This window comes from Ursus americanus, chromosome 11 (genome assembly GCF_024610735.1).
Source record: "Ursus americanus isolate L20-20 chromosome 11, mUrsAme1.1.p, whole genome shotgun sequence".
In the NCBI taxonomy this organism is placed as follows: Eukaryota; Metazoa; Chordata; class Mammalia; order Carnivora; family Ursidae; genus Ursus; species Ursus americanus.
The window spans coordinates 49,484,825-49,500,592 of record NC_142137.1 but is presented as its reverse complement, the minus strand read 5'-3'; the positions used below and the strand labels follow the sequence as shown (position 1 = coordinate 49,500,592).

At 39.9% G+C, this 15,768-nt stretch overlaps 1 protein-coding gene across 1 annotated transcript in view; it reads right to left on the bottom strand.

The window, feature by feature from the left end:
* The window catches only part of PEX7 (peroxisomal biogenesis factor 7), an 83,298-nt gene extending 67,977 nt beyond the window's left edge, over positions 1-15,321 (bottom strand). The window contains exons 1-3 of the mRNA XM_045814705.2: positions 15,188-15,321; positions 13,595-13,652; positions 12,015-12,165 (exon numbers count right to left, since the gene is read on the bottom strand). Of these exons, the coding sequence (XP_045670661.1) occupies positions 12,015-12,165; positions 13,595-13,652; positions 15,188-15,317 (339 nt within the window). The 5' untranslated portion in view covers positions 15,318-15,321. The remainder of the gene's footprint in view (positions 1-12,014; positions 12,166-13,594; positions 13,653-15,187) is intronic.
* Between the last annotated feature and the right edge of the window lie 447 nt (positions 15,322-15,768).

The window sequence follows — 15,768 nt, the reverse complement described above, 5'->3', positions numbered from 1 at the left end:
AATAAAACTTTATTCACAAATCAGAGAGCACACTAGGTTGGACCTGTCTCATGAGTAGTAGTTCGCCAACTCTTGCTCTAGGCTGATATGAACAGTCAAAAATAACCATAATAGCAAACTTCTATTGAGCACCTACTGTGTGCTAGATACCGTCCTAAGCATTTTACATATTTTATCTCATTAATCTTCACTTCTATGAAGTAGATACTGTGCTAAGACCCAAAAAGTTTAAATAAACTGTCCAAATTCCTATAGCTAGTAAGTTGCAGAGCTGAATTCTGAACCTCAGTAGCCTCACTGAAGAGCCCACCCTTAATCGCTACACGAGGCTGTCTCTACATCATGCTACTTGAGGGCACTGTTGGATTCGAATGACCTTGGGCTGCAATATTAAGGAAATAAAGGCCTGCCCTTCATTGGCGATTCACTGGTATCACCCTTCATTAGAGCCCAGATTGATTCCATCTTGTTTTCATGAATTATCCATATCCGAGAACTTAAAGCCCCTGTCAACTTAGTGAACTCCTGTTCATCTGTCAAGACTTGGCGCCGTACACCCTTTATGAAGCGAGCCTCCCCTCAACAAAACCCTCGATGACTGAAATGCTTCCTTCCGTGCATTCCAACAGCATCTTGTACCTACTTATAATTTAACATTTACCATATCTTACTACAATTTGTGTTAAATACCTGCTAGATTCTGGAAGATCCACCATGTGAGCAAAACCATCTTGTATGTCTATGCTCACTGCAATATAATAAGCACTCAATACATGGGAGTTAAAATAATTTATCTGATTAAATTTATCTTCGCAATCTGTACCAACAAGTAGTTATAAAGAGCTACTGTTTTCATGTCAGAAGATAACTGAACAAATATAACTAAAAACTAAGACCAACATCTCAGATTCCACTGCCTCTACACATGTCCGGCGCGATGCAGGATTTGATACCTTATGACTTCTCACCTTTTAAAACTGCAAGAGCCCCCACAGGCTCAGAGAGAACCCAGCCCTAGTGAGAACAAAAGATAGGAGGTAAGAGGACTATGCTGATGGCGGTGTTGCTGCCAGCTCTATTATCAGTCCCACAGCAAGGTGCAAGCAGTGGGACTCTAGGACAAAACTAAGGACAGGACACACATGGTGAAGTTAAAAATGGGACAACAGAGAAGGAAATAAAGGCAACTCAATAAATATTTTATGTGTTTGATTGTGTTTACAATTTAGGATATGGGTAAGTAACTAACAGTACAAGCCAGGATATTGTTTAAAAAAAAAAAAAAAAAACTATAGACAAGTACAAAATGGGTGCTGGGATGGAAAATTCAGCTTGATGCCCAGAAGAGTGGATCCAAGCAGGGCCTTGAGGCCTAGCTAAAATGTCAACAGCAGAAAGCAGAAGTGAAAACAGTGATCAGAAACTCCCCCAAAGACATACAAGGGCATAGACAGCACCCAAGGGATTAGGACTAGAGAACACTGCAGGATAACACCAAGGTTTTGTGCCTGGGGACTGCTGGTGGTGGAGGCATTCACAAAATGGGAAGACTGGAGGAAAGAAGATAATGTGTAATTTTAGACATACTGACTTTGAAGTGACAGCAAGATAGTCAAGTGGGAACAGAGTTTGGGCATTGACCTCAGGCTCTGAAAAAAGTTTACAGCCAGAGAGATGTCTGGGAGACAGTCAAAAAAGGATGAATAGATTCCATTATTCCAACTTCAAGTTACCTCACTAGTTCATTTAACAAGCATTTATTAAGCACCTACTATATACAAGGCACAAGGGAAAGAGGGGTTTGTTAGACAAGACCGATAATGTCCCCACCCTTAAGGATCATAGCCAGGCTATACATAAATAATTTCATATTGTGATTTTAAAGAAAAGCTACGAAGCAAAACAAAACCAAGGAAGGAGACTGGGAAACAATGACAGAGGGAAGGAGTCACTTCCTGATACAGTGGTCAGGGAAGACCTCTCTCAGCAGAGACCTGAGCACAGCAAACACAGAACTCTGCAGGTTTGAGAGGAAAGGCTTTGACAGAACAGGGAAAGACCCTTAAGCAGGAAACAGGCTTGTCACATTTGAAGAACAGAAAGGTCAAACAGGAGGGACAAGATCCCAAAGGACCATGGTTACAAGTTGGTATATAATTTCTCTTAAGAGGCTAGAGCCATCAAGCCTATGCTAGCTACCACCTAGACTGCAGGCAGCATCCTTCAACTGCCCTCCCCCCCATCCTTGCTCACCTCTAACCCATGATCTGCACTGCATAAAAACACACATCATTCCCCTGTAGAAAGCCCTTCGACGGTTTCATACTATGGGTCTCGGGCAACTTACCATCTTCACTCAACATTGAGAATTATTCATGCTGCTGCTTATTACCCAAAGGTCAAAATCATGCAAGACTATGAATAACCGGTTTAGGGATGCATACAGATGCAGTAAAGCTAAAAAGAAAAGCAAAAAAAAACAGAAATAGAAATTCAGAATTAGTGGTTACTCCTGGGAAGAAGGGAGTAAAGACAAAAGGAGGGAGAATGATAGAATCAGAAAAAAAAGTAGATAGAAGAAAAATAGCATCTGTAAGTGGGGGCTCCAACAGCAAAGGGAATGTTTTATTTCTTATGTCAGATGATGAATATGCAAGCACTCATTATACATTTTTATAGCTTACATATATTTTATACGCATGAAATATTTCATGGCAAATTTTTAAAAATCTTCAATGTCCTTCCACTGAATTTAGCTTAACAGCCAAGACACTAACTATTCCAGGCATGCAGGCTCAGTCCCCCCGCGTTTGCCTCTAACCCTATTCCTCTGGCCTCTCCACCTGAATAGTTAATTCCTACTCTCCCTGCAGACATAAGGATGCCTTCCTGGTCCCTTCCCCAGACAAGATCCTTTCCTCTTGTAGCACTCCATACATTCTAGCACTTATCACATCATCAAGGAGATAACAGCAGCTCAAGCCTCCTTCCCTAGAGAGGGCTAGGACTCCAGCAGGGCAAGGACCATGCCTGACTTGTTCATCCTCCCTGCTAGGCCTCACACAGTCCCTTACACACAGTAGGTGAATCAAAGTTTCTGGAATGGTTGAAGGGACAGAGAAACAAATCTGAATGAAGAGCACACCTCACATCAGTCTAGTCTTCCACCCTTTCCCTATTCCCAGTGCCCCCCTTCACGCCCCACTCAAACAGTGGACATGGCTCAATGGTCAGATTAAGGATAAAAAGGAAGAGGGGTACACAGATATGCTATAAAAGCAGGGTCCTCAAAAGGCCTATCTTATGTAATTACCCTTGGCAGTGGTGAAGAAAATTAATTGAGAAACTGTAAAAAGGAAAAAAAAATAACCCTGAACAATATTTTGTGCTGCTTTATGAAATCTGAACCTCAAATTTTATTACTGAAACCAATTCCCAAAGAGCTCGTTTTTAATCTACTGTATAGCATTGCCCTTTTTAAGTTGGTCTATTTAATTAAAAATCATCAAATAAAAACTATGTCCAGAATGTTCATACTTATCTGTATCAATACAGAGTAAAGGGACACTGACTTTTAATTACTGAGCGATTAGAAAAGGCTACATATTTCTTTTAATGTGAAACAAGTTTTTTAAATTTATTGTTATAGAAATTTTGAAATGCACATAGAAGAAAAAATATCGTAATAAATCCCTAGGTATCTATCACATACGTTCCATAATTATCAACATTTGCCACCTTGTTTCATCTGTCCTGTTACCAACTGACTGACTGCTGGAGTATTTTAACATCAGACCACTTCACTCATAAATAATTAAGCAGATAAGGATTTTTTTTTCTTATAGAAGCACAAGGCTATCTTCACCTAAAAAGATGAACAACAGTTCCTTAATGTCATCCAAAACTCAGTCTACATTCTTATTTTCCAGACTGTCTCAAAAATGTCTTTTTACAGTTGGTTTATTTGAACTGGAAACAAAACAAAATCCATATTTTACACTTAGTTGTTATGTCTCTTAGGTCTAATCTAGGAAAGTCCTCCTCTCCCACGTTGCTTTTCCCACCCACCCTTCCCATGACATTTATAATTGGTGAAGACACAAAGCTAATGGTCCTGTAGCATCTTCTACACTCTGTATTTAGCTATCTTCGTGGTGTTACCATTTCTCTCTACCCTTCCCATTCCTTTAAGTTGGGAGTTAGGTCTAGAGGCTTGATTACATGCAGTTCAATCTTTTTTTTAGCTTCCTATCTTATTAGGTGTATAATTGCTGATTGACCCACTTTTAGTGATCCTAAAACAATTCAGGAGATGTATCAATATTAATGTTTTAACATCCATGGATAACCTTTGCCTACAGTCATTACTTTATTTGGGGATATTCAATGGTGACTTTCTAATTAAGCTATTGCTTCTGCATTTATTAGCCAGAATTCTGTTATGAGAAATTTTCCACATCAAGTATCCAATTATTCCACAATAAAATTCATACAGGAAAGGCAGGAAAAGTGCCTTGGTTCTTTATCTTATCAATTTTCAAAGTGAGTCCACTGTCCTCCTAATCTTGGGTAGTGACCAGTTGTTGTTTCTTAATGATTACAACCCCATGTAATGGGTGGAAATATACATCTAAGTGTATGGTCTCTCTATACATTGTCTCTTCTAAACTTTTGATGTGATCTCAGTGGCCTTTCATAGTTTTCTGACACAAGAAGATGTCTTGGATTCATCTTGTATGTTTCCCCTCAGTCCTGGAATCAACTATTTCTCCAAAGATCCCAATTCCTTTTCGTGGGAAATGGTTTTTAGAGGCAGTCATCTCCAAATTAGGGATATTTACTGGGACTGAATTGTCACTGCTTTTCAGTCTTCATAGTCCAAAGAACGAGGGCATATATACTTTTTTAAACAGAGAAAAATTAATCATGAGTCTGTATAGACATTTCTCATTCAATTTTAAAATTAAATGTCTCTTTTTAACTTCTTCATTCTCATCACTTTCCTCTTGCATAAAAATTTTTGGTTTCTGATAACATAATTACTGCTATGCTTTAATCTACAATATAATATGAGTTTCTTTTTTTAATTTAAGTTCAATCAGCCAACATATAGTACATCATTAGTTTCAGATGTAGAGTTCTATAATTCATCAGCTGCATAAAACACCCACTGCTCATCCATCATGTCATGCTCTTCTTAATGCCCATCACCCAATTACCCCAACCCCCCACCCACCTCCCCTCCAGCAGCCCTCAGTTTGTTTCTTAAAGAGTCTTTCTTGGTTTGTCCCTCTAAGATTACTTCCCATTAAGTTTCCCCTCCCTTCCCCTATGATCCTCTACACTGTTTCTTATATTCCACATATGAGTGAAACCATATGATGTCTTTCTATGAGAGTTTCAAAATAACAATACTGATCTTTCAGTATTTTGCAGTTTAAAATTCTTTTGCAATTCTTTTTATCAGACATATCTCATTAGGTTATGGACAATCACAATACTGTATTTTTAAAGTCACTAGAAAATAATTATTTTCAATACCTGGTTATGATGCCAATTTGATATACCACTAGATTAATCTGTTTCTGTTTGTTTTCAATTTTTAACAATTGCTTTTTTCCTTTTTAACTAAACCGTGATTTTTAATTTTGTAAAATATTTCAATTGTTCCAAGGTCAAAAGTGTAATACAAATTATATTGAAGAAATTGTCCATCCTTGTCCCCTCTCCCCTGACTTCTTCCCCACCCCCTTTAAAGGTAACCACTTTCATTAGCTTTTGGATTATCTTTCCACTGTTCATTTTTGAAATATATACAGAGATAACTATAAATATACATATATATACATATAAATATATATACACACATATATACATGTATGTGTAAAATATATATAAAATTCCTCCCCGTCTCACATAAAACGTAAATTCTAAATGTATTTAAATAGCTCTGCCAATAATTCCATAGGATAACTTCATTTGATATCAGATTGTAGCTAAACTAAAAAGAATTTCTAGGGGCACCTGGGTGGCACAGCGGTTAAGCGTCTGCCTTCGGCTCAGGGCGTGATCCCCGCGTTGTGGGATCGAGCCCCACATCAGGCTCCTCTGTTATAAGCCTGCTTCTTCCTCTCCCACTCCCCTTGCTTGTGTTCCCTCTCTCGCTGGCTGTCTCTGTCAAATAAAAATAAATAAAATCTTTAAAAAAAAAAAAAAGAATTTCTAGCTTCATATGATTTAAAATTATCAAATAAAAGACCGTATCATTGTCCTACATATGTTTCCTACTAGATCTAAAGTAGAAGCTATGGGGTTCTAACTTCTAGACATGATTCACTCACCAACTTGCTTTGGAGACAAGCACAGTGTTTGAGACCCACGATGAGTATATGACAGAGAGACTACAGATATAGTGGCAGTAGTCATGCATGAAAGTCATTCTCGACCCAGAAATATTCCATTACAGTTTCCATCTATTTAAAACTATCACTTCCTCTTCTTTAAAAAAAATTTTTAAAGCTTTGAGTTACCCCTTTGCAAGGCAAATCAAATCACACCTTTTATTAAATATTTGTTAAAATCGACATTTTGAATCTACAACCCTCGAAATATTAGATAATATACATAAGAAGGTCATTAGAACGGAATGCTTATTAAGTTAAAGCAGTGGCTTCCAAACATTGCTGCACATTGAAATCATCTGGGAATCTAAATAATGCTTGGCTCCAACCCCAGACATTGGGACCTGGGTATGAAGATTTTTAAAAGGTCTTTAGGTGATTCTAGTATGTTAGAATCCAACACATACACTCTAGGCTCCAGTCACACCAAAGGACCTATGAGTTCCTGAACATGTCATGTTCTTTCATAGATCTGCACCTGTGCAGATGCTTTTCTCTATCAGAAATGCCCTCTTCCCTTTGGGCTGCCAGTGAATTCCTACGAATTGTCCAAGACGCAGCTCAAATGGCATCTCTTCTGTGCCCTCTCTGTACCTTCTACACACTTTTTTCAATATGACCGCCTTGTATTAAATGGTTTGCTCACATGTCCCAGAACTACTACCAGAAATCAGCACCTGCGTCTTATTCACATTTGCATCTTCAATGACTAGCATATGCCTGGCACATAACATGTGCTACCAGTAAGGACAGAACTAGCTCCTTCTTTTTCTTTTTTTTTTTTTCTGAGAAAGAGAGAGAGAAAGACAGAGTGCGAGTGGTGGAGTGTGGGGGAGAGAGAGAATCTTTTTTTAAGAGCGTGCGAATGGGGGCGAGAGGGAGAGGGAGCGAGAGAATCTTAAGCAGGCTCCACCTCCAGCACGGAGCCCCATGCAGGGCTTGATCTCACGACCCTGAGATCATGACCTGAGCCAAAACCAAGAGTCAGACACTCAACTGACTGAGCCATCCAGGTGCCCCCCAGATCTAGCTTTTTAAATACAAGTTAAAACTTTAAAATACTAAACAAAGTAAGAAAAAAAAAGAAAGTGAATGGTTTAAAAACATAAGGATTGAAAAGTGATGAAAGATATCACATCCTATTCGTAGTAAAATCCAGAAAGACTCAACTGACACATAATTGGAAACTATTTTTCTTCATAATCACAATTTTAGGGGAAAGTTTTACACTTATTTTAAATTGTAATAAAAATCTTACTGCAGTAACCTACTCCAGAATGAATGGCTGAGCATGACCAAACACTCACAAGGAAATAAATCAAGTTCAATTGTGTCCTGGAAGAAAGGAAGAGAGGAAGAAGGGAGGAAGGGACAAAGGAAAGAGATAGATCTCTTTAGCTGAGAAGTCTGTTGTGCAGTTAAACATAAATGCAATTTCTAAAGGGAACAAACTGGTGTTAAATGTATGACTCACTGTCATTCTCATTAATATTTTTATGGGCATTCATAATTATAAACTTTTCAGCTTCTATCATTATCATAGGAGTAAATAATTGATTTTTTAAAGTAAGTAAGGTCTTAACCACATGGCACATCTTTACTACAAAATGTATAGTTAAATACATTCTTTCTACAATGAGATACTAATAGTTGCATACTATTCAAAGATAAGTTTTCATAACCAAAAACTTTAAATGGATCAAATCTTTTTTTTTAATTCAGCAAATTGATAAGGTTACTATTTGTCAATGAAGACAAATGTTAACTACTTTTTAAAAACTGTAATAGGCACACGGGAAACTAGATATTGATGTAAGCATTAAATTGAGTCTATGTCACCTTGAAAGTCACTCCTAACTCACTCCCGGTAGCACCATGTTGTAAGTCATGAAGTACAGAAACAAAATTCTCAGTTCACCCTCTATTCCCCTTCTTGCTGGATCTTTTTTAAATTTTCCTATTCTTCCACTCCTATTATATATTCAGCAGCAGGCTAAGCTACAGGCATTTAATGGGCTCAAAAGACATAATGGTCTCTGCAGACACCAGTTAAACAATGGAGAGAAGAATCGGATTCTTGCTTTGATGCTAAGTTTAGAAGCCATGCACACAGATAATGTCCATGTTTTTCTTTCTTTCCATTTCACCAAGCCCTTCATTCCTCAGGCCTAAAATATATCTAGGTCTTGGATTTCTCCTCTTCACTTCAGCAACTTCTCATCTGATTATCTGAAAACTGATTGTTGGACATTGCTCAGTTATCAGGTGATGAAATGGGTAAGTGCAGGATTCCTAACTTGTCCGTATCTTTCTAACCCTAGTATAATAAGATATAATAATATATAGTAATAAGAGCTCATATTTATTTAGTGTTGGCTCTGATCTAAATATTTACAACAACCGTATGACATAGACTACTATTATCCGCAGTTTGCAAATGAAGAAACTAAGTTTTAGGAAAAATAAGCAACTTGCCCAAGGTCCCACAGCTGGTAAGTTACAGAGCCAGGATTCAACCCGAAGTTGATTGAAACCAGGCTACTCATCCTTATTCTATACTATTACCTATGGGAAAAAACGACCCATTGTTTGGTATTCTTGAACATGCTGGTGGGAAAAAAATAATAAGAGGCAATCAGCTATGCTCGTTCACTTACTAATTAATTCAACAAATATTTATTAGCTCCTCAAAACTCTCACTTGCCCTTAAATCCTTTTAAGTGTTTCTGAGTATTTGGTATAAGAGACATGTTTTGAATACATGCTGTATTTCTTCAATGAAGAAAATGCCAAATATTTGGTATTATAATACTGAGACTTACGTTGATCACCAGAAATTCTCTCTCTTCACAATCTCACAGAGGATGGCCTTTATGAGTTCTCTATTCATCACCCTGCTGGCATACTTTGATTTTTACAAACAACTGTGAGAAAGACAAGTATGTTGTAGCAGAGCCAATCCCCCTTTCTTCCTTGCTTGCAGAACCCTAATTTTTCCTTCAGGGAAAAAGCTCCGTCCCTTCCTCATCCCAGGGCCAAATCTGGTTTAGGTGAAGGCAGGAATGGAGGCTTGTCTCCCTCATAAGTGACATGGTTAGGACCGGGCATCATCTTCTAGCTATGGGGATGTGAAGAGGTTCTGCTGTAATAGCTTTGAGGAAGCTTTTCCTCAAAAGAGTCCCAAGACAGGGACATTCACTTTTTTTGCCCTTTGACCTTGAAAGGTGATAAGATGATAGTTGGAACCAGAAGCAGCATAAGAAGAAAAGAATACTCACTGAGGATAACAGAGTGGAAAGGCAAGGACAACTTGGGTATTTGATGGCATTGTCAAGCCCTGAATAACCAAGCCAGCACCCAGTCCACCTCCATATACTTGGTTATGTGAGATAAGAAACTCTGATTGCTGAATCTACTTTTATTTGTATTCTCTATTATACTAACCGCCAAGGCATCCTCACTGATACAAGCGCTTATCAAAAATTGCATTTGAAAAGAAATTAAGGGGAAAAAGTAGCCTGAAAGAAAAAAAACCCACAAAGATGTCTTCAGCTCAAAAAAACCCAGTTATGTCATTATAGAATGATATAAACCTGGTTTCACAGCAGTTCAGATAGCAGAGATCGAGGTGCCTTACCAGTGGATTCAAAGTAACCCAATACTATGACATGGCCGAGGAAAATGGACAGCCAGCCATGTTAGGTAATATTATTAGAACCAGAGGCTCAAGATTATGGTGGCAAAGTCTTAAAAAGTTCAGCACTGATCATCACATTTCTAGAATAAATAACGTACGCAATGTCAAAGACGACCATGAAAAAGGGGAATATGCAAAGGAATTTACCAAGAGAGTAAAAGATAGAGAGACCATGTAATCTGAAGACAGGCTGAAGGAATTACAGATGCACAGTCTGGAAGAGGAAAGACTAAAAGTGGTCATGGTGGTTAGTTTCAAGGGTTCCCTGGAAAACGGGGACTGGACTCATTCTCATCACTTCAGAGAAAGGCATTTGAAACAACAGTTGGTTGATAAAAGGTAGATCTGGGCTTAAGATAGCAATTTTCTAACCATTAGAGCGATCTAAAGTCGAATAAGTTATCTCATGAGATAGTGAGATCCACTTTCGCTGAGATGAAGTAAAGGCTGAGTGACCATCATCAGGAACATTCTAGGGCAGTATTTCCCAGAGAGTAGTACACACACCACTGGTTGTACAAGAGATGGTTTTAACTGGTGCATGCATTTTATTTCATCATTACATATTTATTTTAACATATATTGAAAACCAATAAATGTACATTCTAAGTTAGTCATCAATTCCATGGCTTCCCAAATATAACTGTTTTAGGATAAGTGAAATAATAATGTGAGTGTGATTTAAAAAAATATATTAAATCAATATGGCCCATTTAATATAACTAGATATATTATTTTATGACTTGTTGGTTATAGTCCTAGAATTTATAAGACAATACAAAGCATTAAAGATTTAAAAAAAAAAGAAAACACCTTTTGAGAGGAAAAACATTAAGGCAAAAAAAAAAAAAAAACTAAGTTAACTATAAGTGGTATTAGAAAAAACAAAAATCATGAAGGTACCACAAAAATGTCCAAATTTTGGACATGCTGCTCTGTGGGGATCCTTGCATTGAACATTGTGAAACTAAAGTTTCTCCTTTACCAACGTTGTCTTCAGTGATTCTATGAAAACATGATCATTTATAAGTACATTTATTCAGAGAGGCTTCACCATAAAATAGAGGAACTAAAATTTTCCATTATTTTCAGTCACAATCTTAGAGATATTGAATTTTAATAGCTATAGCTATACAGTGATTTCCGGAATCCTCACACGACTCATCTTTTTATCACAAAAGACTAACATTCTTGCATCTAATAAACATTCACTGGAGGCCTTCTATGGGCCTGACCCTGTGGCAGACACAAGTTTGAATGTAAACGTGCAAGTTTTCTCTTGAAGGATCTACTGCTACCTTTAGGAAACTTCTTAAACATTTAAGGTAAAACACCGAAAGGGATTGTTTTACCATCACGTTCATTAAAAATACATATTGTAGTTTTATATGATCGAAAACCAAACTATTTTCTAGGCTACCCATATATATATACACACAGAAGCTACACATACGAACTGGCTTTAGATTTCAAATTTCTTCAGTAAGCTCTGTGTCCTCGTGAGTATTTCATGCTCCTGCTCCAATATATTCTGAAAATCCTCAGGAATCTTGCTGAAGCCTAGAGGCAATCTTGTGAAGTTTCTGTGAAAAGTCTGCCCACCTCTATCCTCAGGCAGTCGCAGGGCAGGCATAGCCTCCAGCGGGAAGAAAGCGTGGGGCCTCTCTGGAGGAAACGGTGCCACAGCATACTTTTACTACTGGTGGCGTTCTCACGGACTAATGAGAACCCTGACCTTTGCTTCTTCCCTAGCTCCTCGGGCCAAGATGTACTTTATGTTTCAATAATCAAATAACAAACGACATCTAACATGGGTAAGAAATACCAATGCTTAAACTTCTTGTTCCCATGTTTCCATCCTGGAATGGATTTCATCCAAAGAAAAAACAATCGGCTCGGGAAGACTGCCTTCCTACCTCCTGAGTGTGCTCCTTGTAGACCTGCAGGGGCCCCACGGCCTTGGCCGTGTCCCAGAGCTGCAGCGAGCCATCGCCACTACAAGTGACCAGGACGTGTTCATTGTTCTCACTCCAGGTCACGTCAAACAAACCATCGTTCCAGTCAAAGCTATGACAGGAAAAGCGAAACAGAACACCCGGTTATACAGCCGAACATAAAATAACAATCATAATTTTACAGCTTTTCTTCAAGTTTATCACACATTTTTTTGGCTTTTTTTTTATTATGTGAGGCTAGTCACCGTACAGTACATCATTAGTTTTTGATGTAGTGTTCCATGATTCATTGCGTACAACACCCAGTGCTCATCACAACACATGCCCTCCTTGATACCCATCGCCGGGCTCCCCCATCCCCCCACACCCCTCCCCTGGAACACACAGTATCTCACACAGTCTTCGGGACTATGGAAGAGAAGTAGAGCAAGCACTATGACAGATGCAGAAATGCGTTCAGAGAGGTGAAAAGAACAGCCCAGGGCACCTGGGTGGCTCAGTTGGCTAAGCGTCTGCCTTCTGCTCAGGTCATGATCCCAGGGTCTGGGATGGAGTCCCTTATCAGGCTCCCGGCTCAGTGGGGAGTCTGCTTCTCCCTATGTCCCTCCCCCCTGCTCATGCTCACTCTTTCTCTCACTCTCTCTCTTGCAAAAGTAAATAAACTCTTTAAAAACTACATTAAAAAGAAAAAGAAAAGAACAGCCCAGGACATATATATGGCAGAAAACTGCAGAGCTAGATTAAAATTAGGCCTCCCGGGGCGCCTGGGTAGCGCAGTCCTTAAGCGTCTGCCTTCGGCTCAGGGCGTGATCCCGGCTTTCCGGGATCGAGTCCCACATCGGGCTCCTCCGCTGGGAGCCTGCTTCTTCCTCTCCCACTCCCCCTGCTTGTGTTCCCTCTCTCACTGGCTGTCTCTCTGTCACAAAAATAAATAAAAATCTTAAAAAAAAAAAAATTAGGCCTCCCATCTAGAAATTTGGCACGATTTACATGAGGGCGTGCTGCCACACCTGGGAATTTAGACCAGTGATTTCAACTTTCCACATAAAACTTTCACCTGACCTGGGAGCAAGTAGTTATCTTCTGACAGGATTTCCTTTCCTTTCTCTGACATTGACTAACCCTAATGGGAGTGTTAATAAGTTCAACAGTCAAGACAGTCACAGAAAGAAGAAAGGGCAAGAAGTGCTAGGTAATTCATGAAACGGATAATCAGCTCCTGAATGAGTAAAACTAAACTATGTGAAAAAGACAGCAAAGTTAGAAACGTCCCACAGTATACTCACCATTTTACATTTTTTTTTTATGTTTAAGCTTTATAGTTTATAACTGGACACTAACAGACAAGGCCTTTAGAAGAAAAATGATATAATCACAACTTACTGGCAAAAATGTTCTATACCATGCAAATGCTGCACTTTCTATTGCAAATTTAAAAATTAAAAACCTCTTACTCATCAAAAAGATTCAAAATCTAATTATATCAAGGCTTTAATAGCAACAGAGAAGGCATGTAAGTTTAATCATTAGAGCCACCTTACCTTCTAAGAAGTCTAAGCCCAGATTCATTTTGATCCAATATTAGAAGGGTCCCACAGCCTAAGGAAAATAAATAAATAAATCGTGGTCATGCTGTTAACTTGCCAGGGGAGCATCTAAGGTCCAAGTGGACTGAGCACCGAGTACCTAATTTTACTACCGCAAATTCCTCCCTAAAGTTATTGAGAACATGTATACAAAATGATCAGGATTGGGCTCTCCATTTCTGTCTTTCTATATTGCACCTCGACCATGAAATATTAAACTTATCTCACGTACGTTTGGGATCCAGACACAGCTCTAACAGAGGGGAGAGATATTTGAATTCATATTCTGTGGCCAGGCAGGGTGCAAGGCACATAAACCCCCATGTAGGTGTCATCATCCCTATTTACACGTGAGAAACCTTTGGCCTACAGACCCCCAAAACTCTGCTCCTTCTACTTCATTACACTGCCTCACCAATAAACTTAAAATACATTCAACATAGGAGTTTAAAACAAAATACCTGCTGAAACGTCCCCCATACTAGGTGGTAAAGTGCTGACTACAACCTATCAGTTATCTACTAAAAACGAATTATTTTACTAAGGGACAAGCATATTTTAAAAGTTGTACTTGTTATATGGACTGAGGGAGGAAAAACATTCTATTTAAACACGACTGATTTTTTTTTAAAAACACCAACTCTTGTAAGTTTTTACAAAGGATTTAATTTAAAATAGCAAATTCATGAGTTTCAAACTAACTAGTGGGCAAGTATTGTTAATTTGAATGTGCAAATGCAAGCAGAAAGAGCTAAGTGGTGAAAACATAAGTAAATATTTCTCGCCCTCTGAGTTTTAGAAATCACATCTTTTTTTTTTTTTTTTTTTCGGCTATAGGACCAGAAAAACGACTACCAAAAGCTGATATCATGCACTGACTTATTTCACAGAGCTGCAGTGCGTAAATAACAGCTAGGATACAAATTAAAAGTTGAAAATTTACGAATGCAACCCTGCCTTTCAATTTAGTCCTTGAAAAGAGACAATGATCTTGAACCTCCAACAACTACTGGGAAACCTGTGTATTCCTCTTGAGACAACAAAAGTGGGGGCAGAACTTGGATCAATTGTTGGGAGACTCCAAGCGTCCGCTGAGGGCCATCCTTCTTACGACGGACAGCCTGGATGCAGACTGTGGGGATAGGGGACCCGTTAGCAGATACTGGGGAGTGACCCTGCAGACCGTCGCCTTCCAAGTACTGGCAGGAGGGGTCAACAACCGCTAAGCCGGCTCCCTGCAGGTGGCGTGTGCCTGGAAGTGGGGGTAGGAGGTCAGGTGGCGACGGAGTCTGTGCGCTAAGGCATAAGGACACAAGCCAGTAGGCACCTCCCACGTGCTACTTCCACACATTAACTGGAAAACACCATTGACTTGGTCTCCAGACCCACTCCCCACACTGGACAAAGGAGGAAGCGGGAACTGGCCCGTTCCTAGGCTCCCCCTGGTGTTCATTTGTGGCACTGTCTACTGTCGGAAGTGCTTTCCGACCGCAGGGCAAAACTGGGGCTCGACGGGAACCCGCCCCCGCCCCGGCGGCGCGGCCTCACCCGCGATGCCGTAGTGCTGGGCTGTGGCGCAGGCCAGCCGGCCCGGCAGATACGGGGAGAACTCGGCCGCGTAGCCGTGGCGGCCCGGCACCCGCAGCGTCCGCACCGCTCCGCAGCGCGCCCCGCTCATCCCGCCCGCCGCCTCCGGGCCTCGCCGCCCTGGCGCCGCCACAGCAGTTCGACTCGGAAGCGGACCGTTCCGACTCTTCAAGATAGAGGCCCAGGAAGACGAGGCGGAAGTGAGGAAACCGGAGCCCTGAATGCTAGATTTCGGTTGGTCCGCAAAGAAAAGGGCCTTGACTCCGACGGAGTCCATTTTTGTTTGGGGCAAAACAAGGCGATTTGCGCCACCTATCCTGAGTTCCACACAGCGAGGCAGTGATTCTAGGGTTAGGTGATGATTCTAACAACTTCTGTTTTTGCATATCAGCCTTCACTACGGGATTTTTTTGGTTTTTGTCAATTCATTGAGATTTTGGAAGACTGGCATCAGAAAGTGTTTCTGACGATTACAAAATACGACAAGCCACAGCAACTCTGAAACCATGCAGCGAGCAAAAAGGCAACTGAGTGCTGTGTTG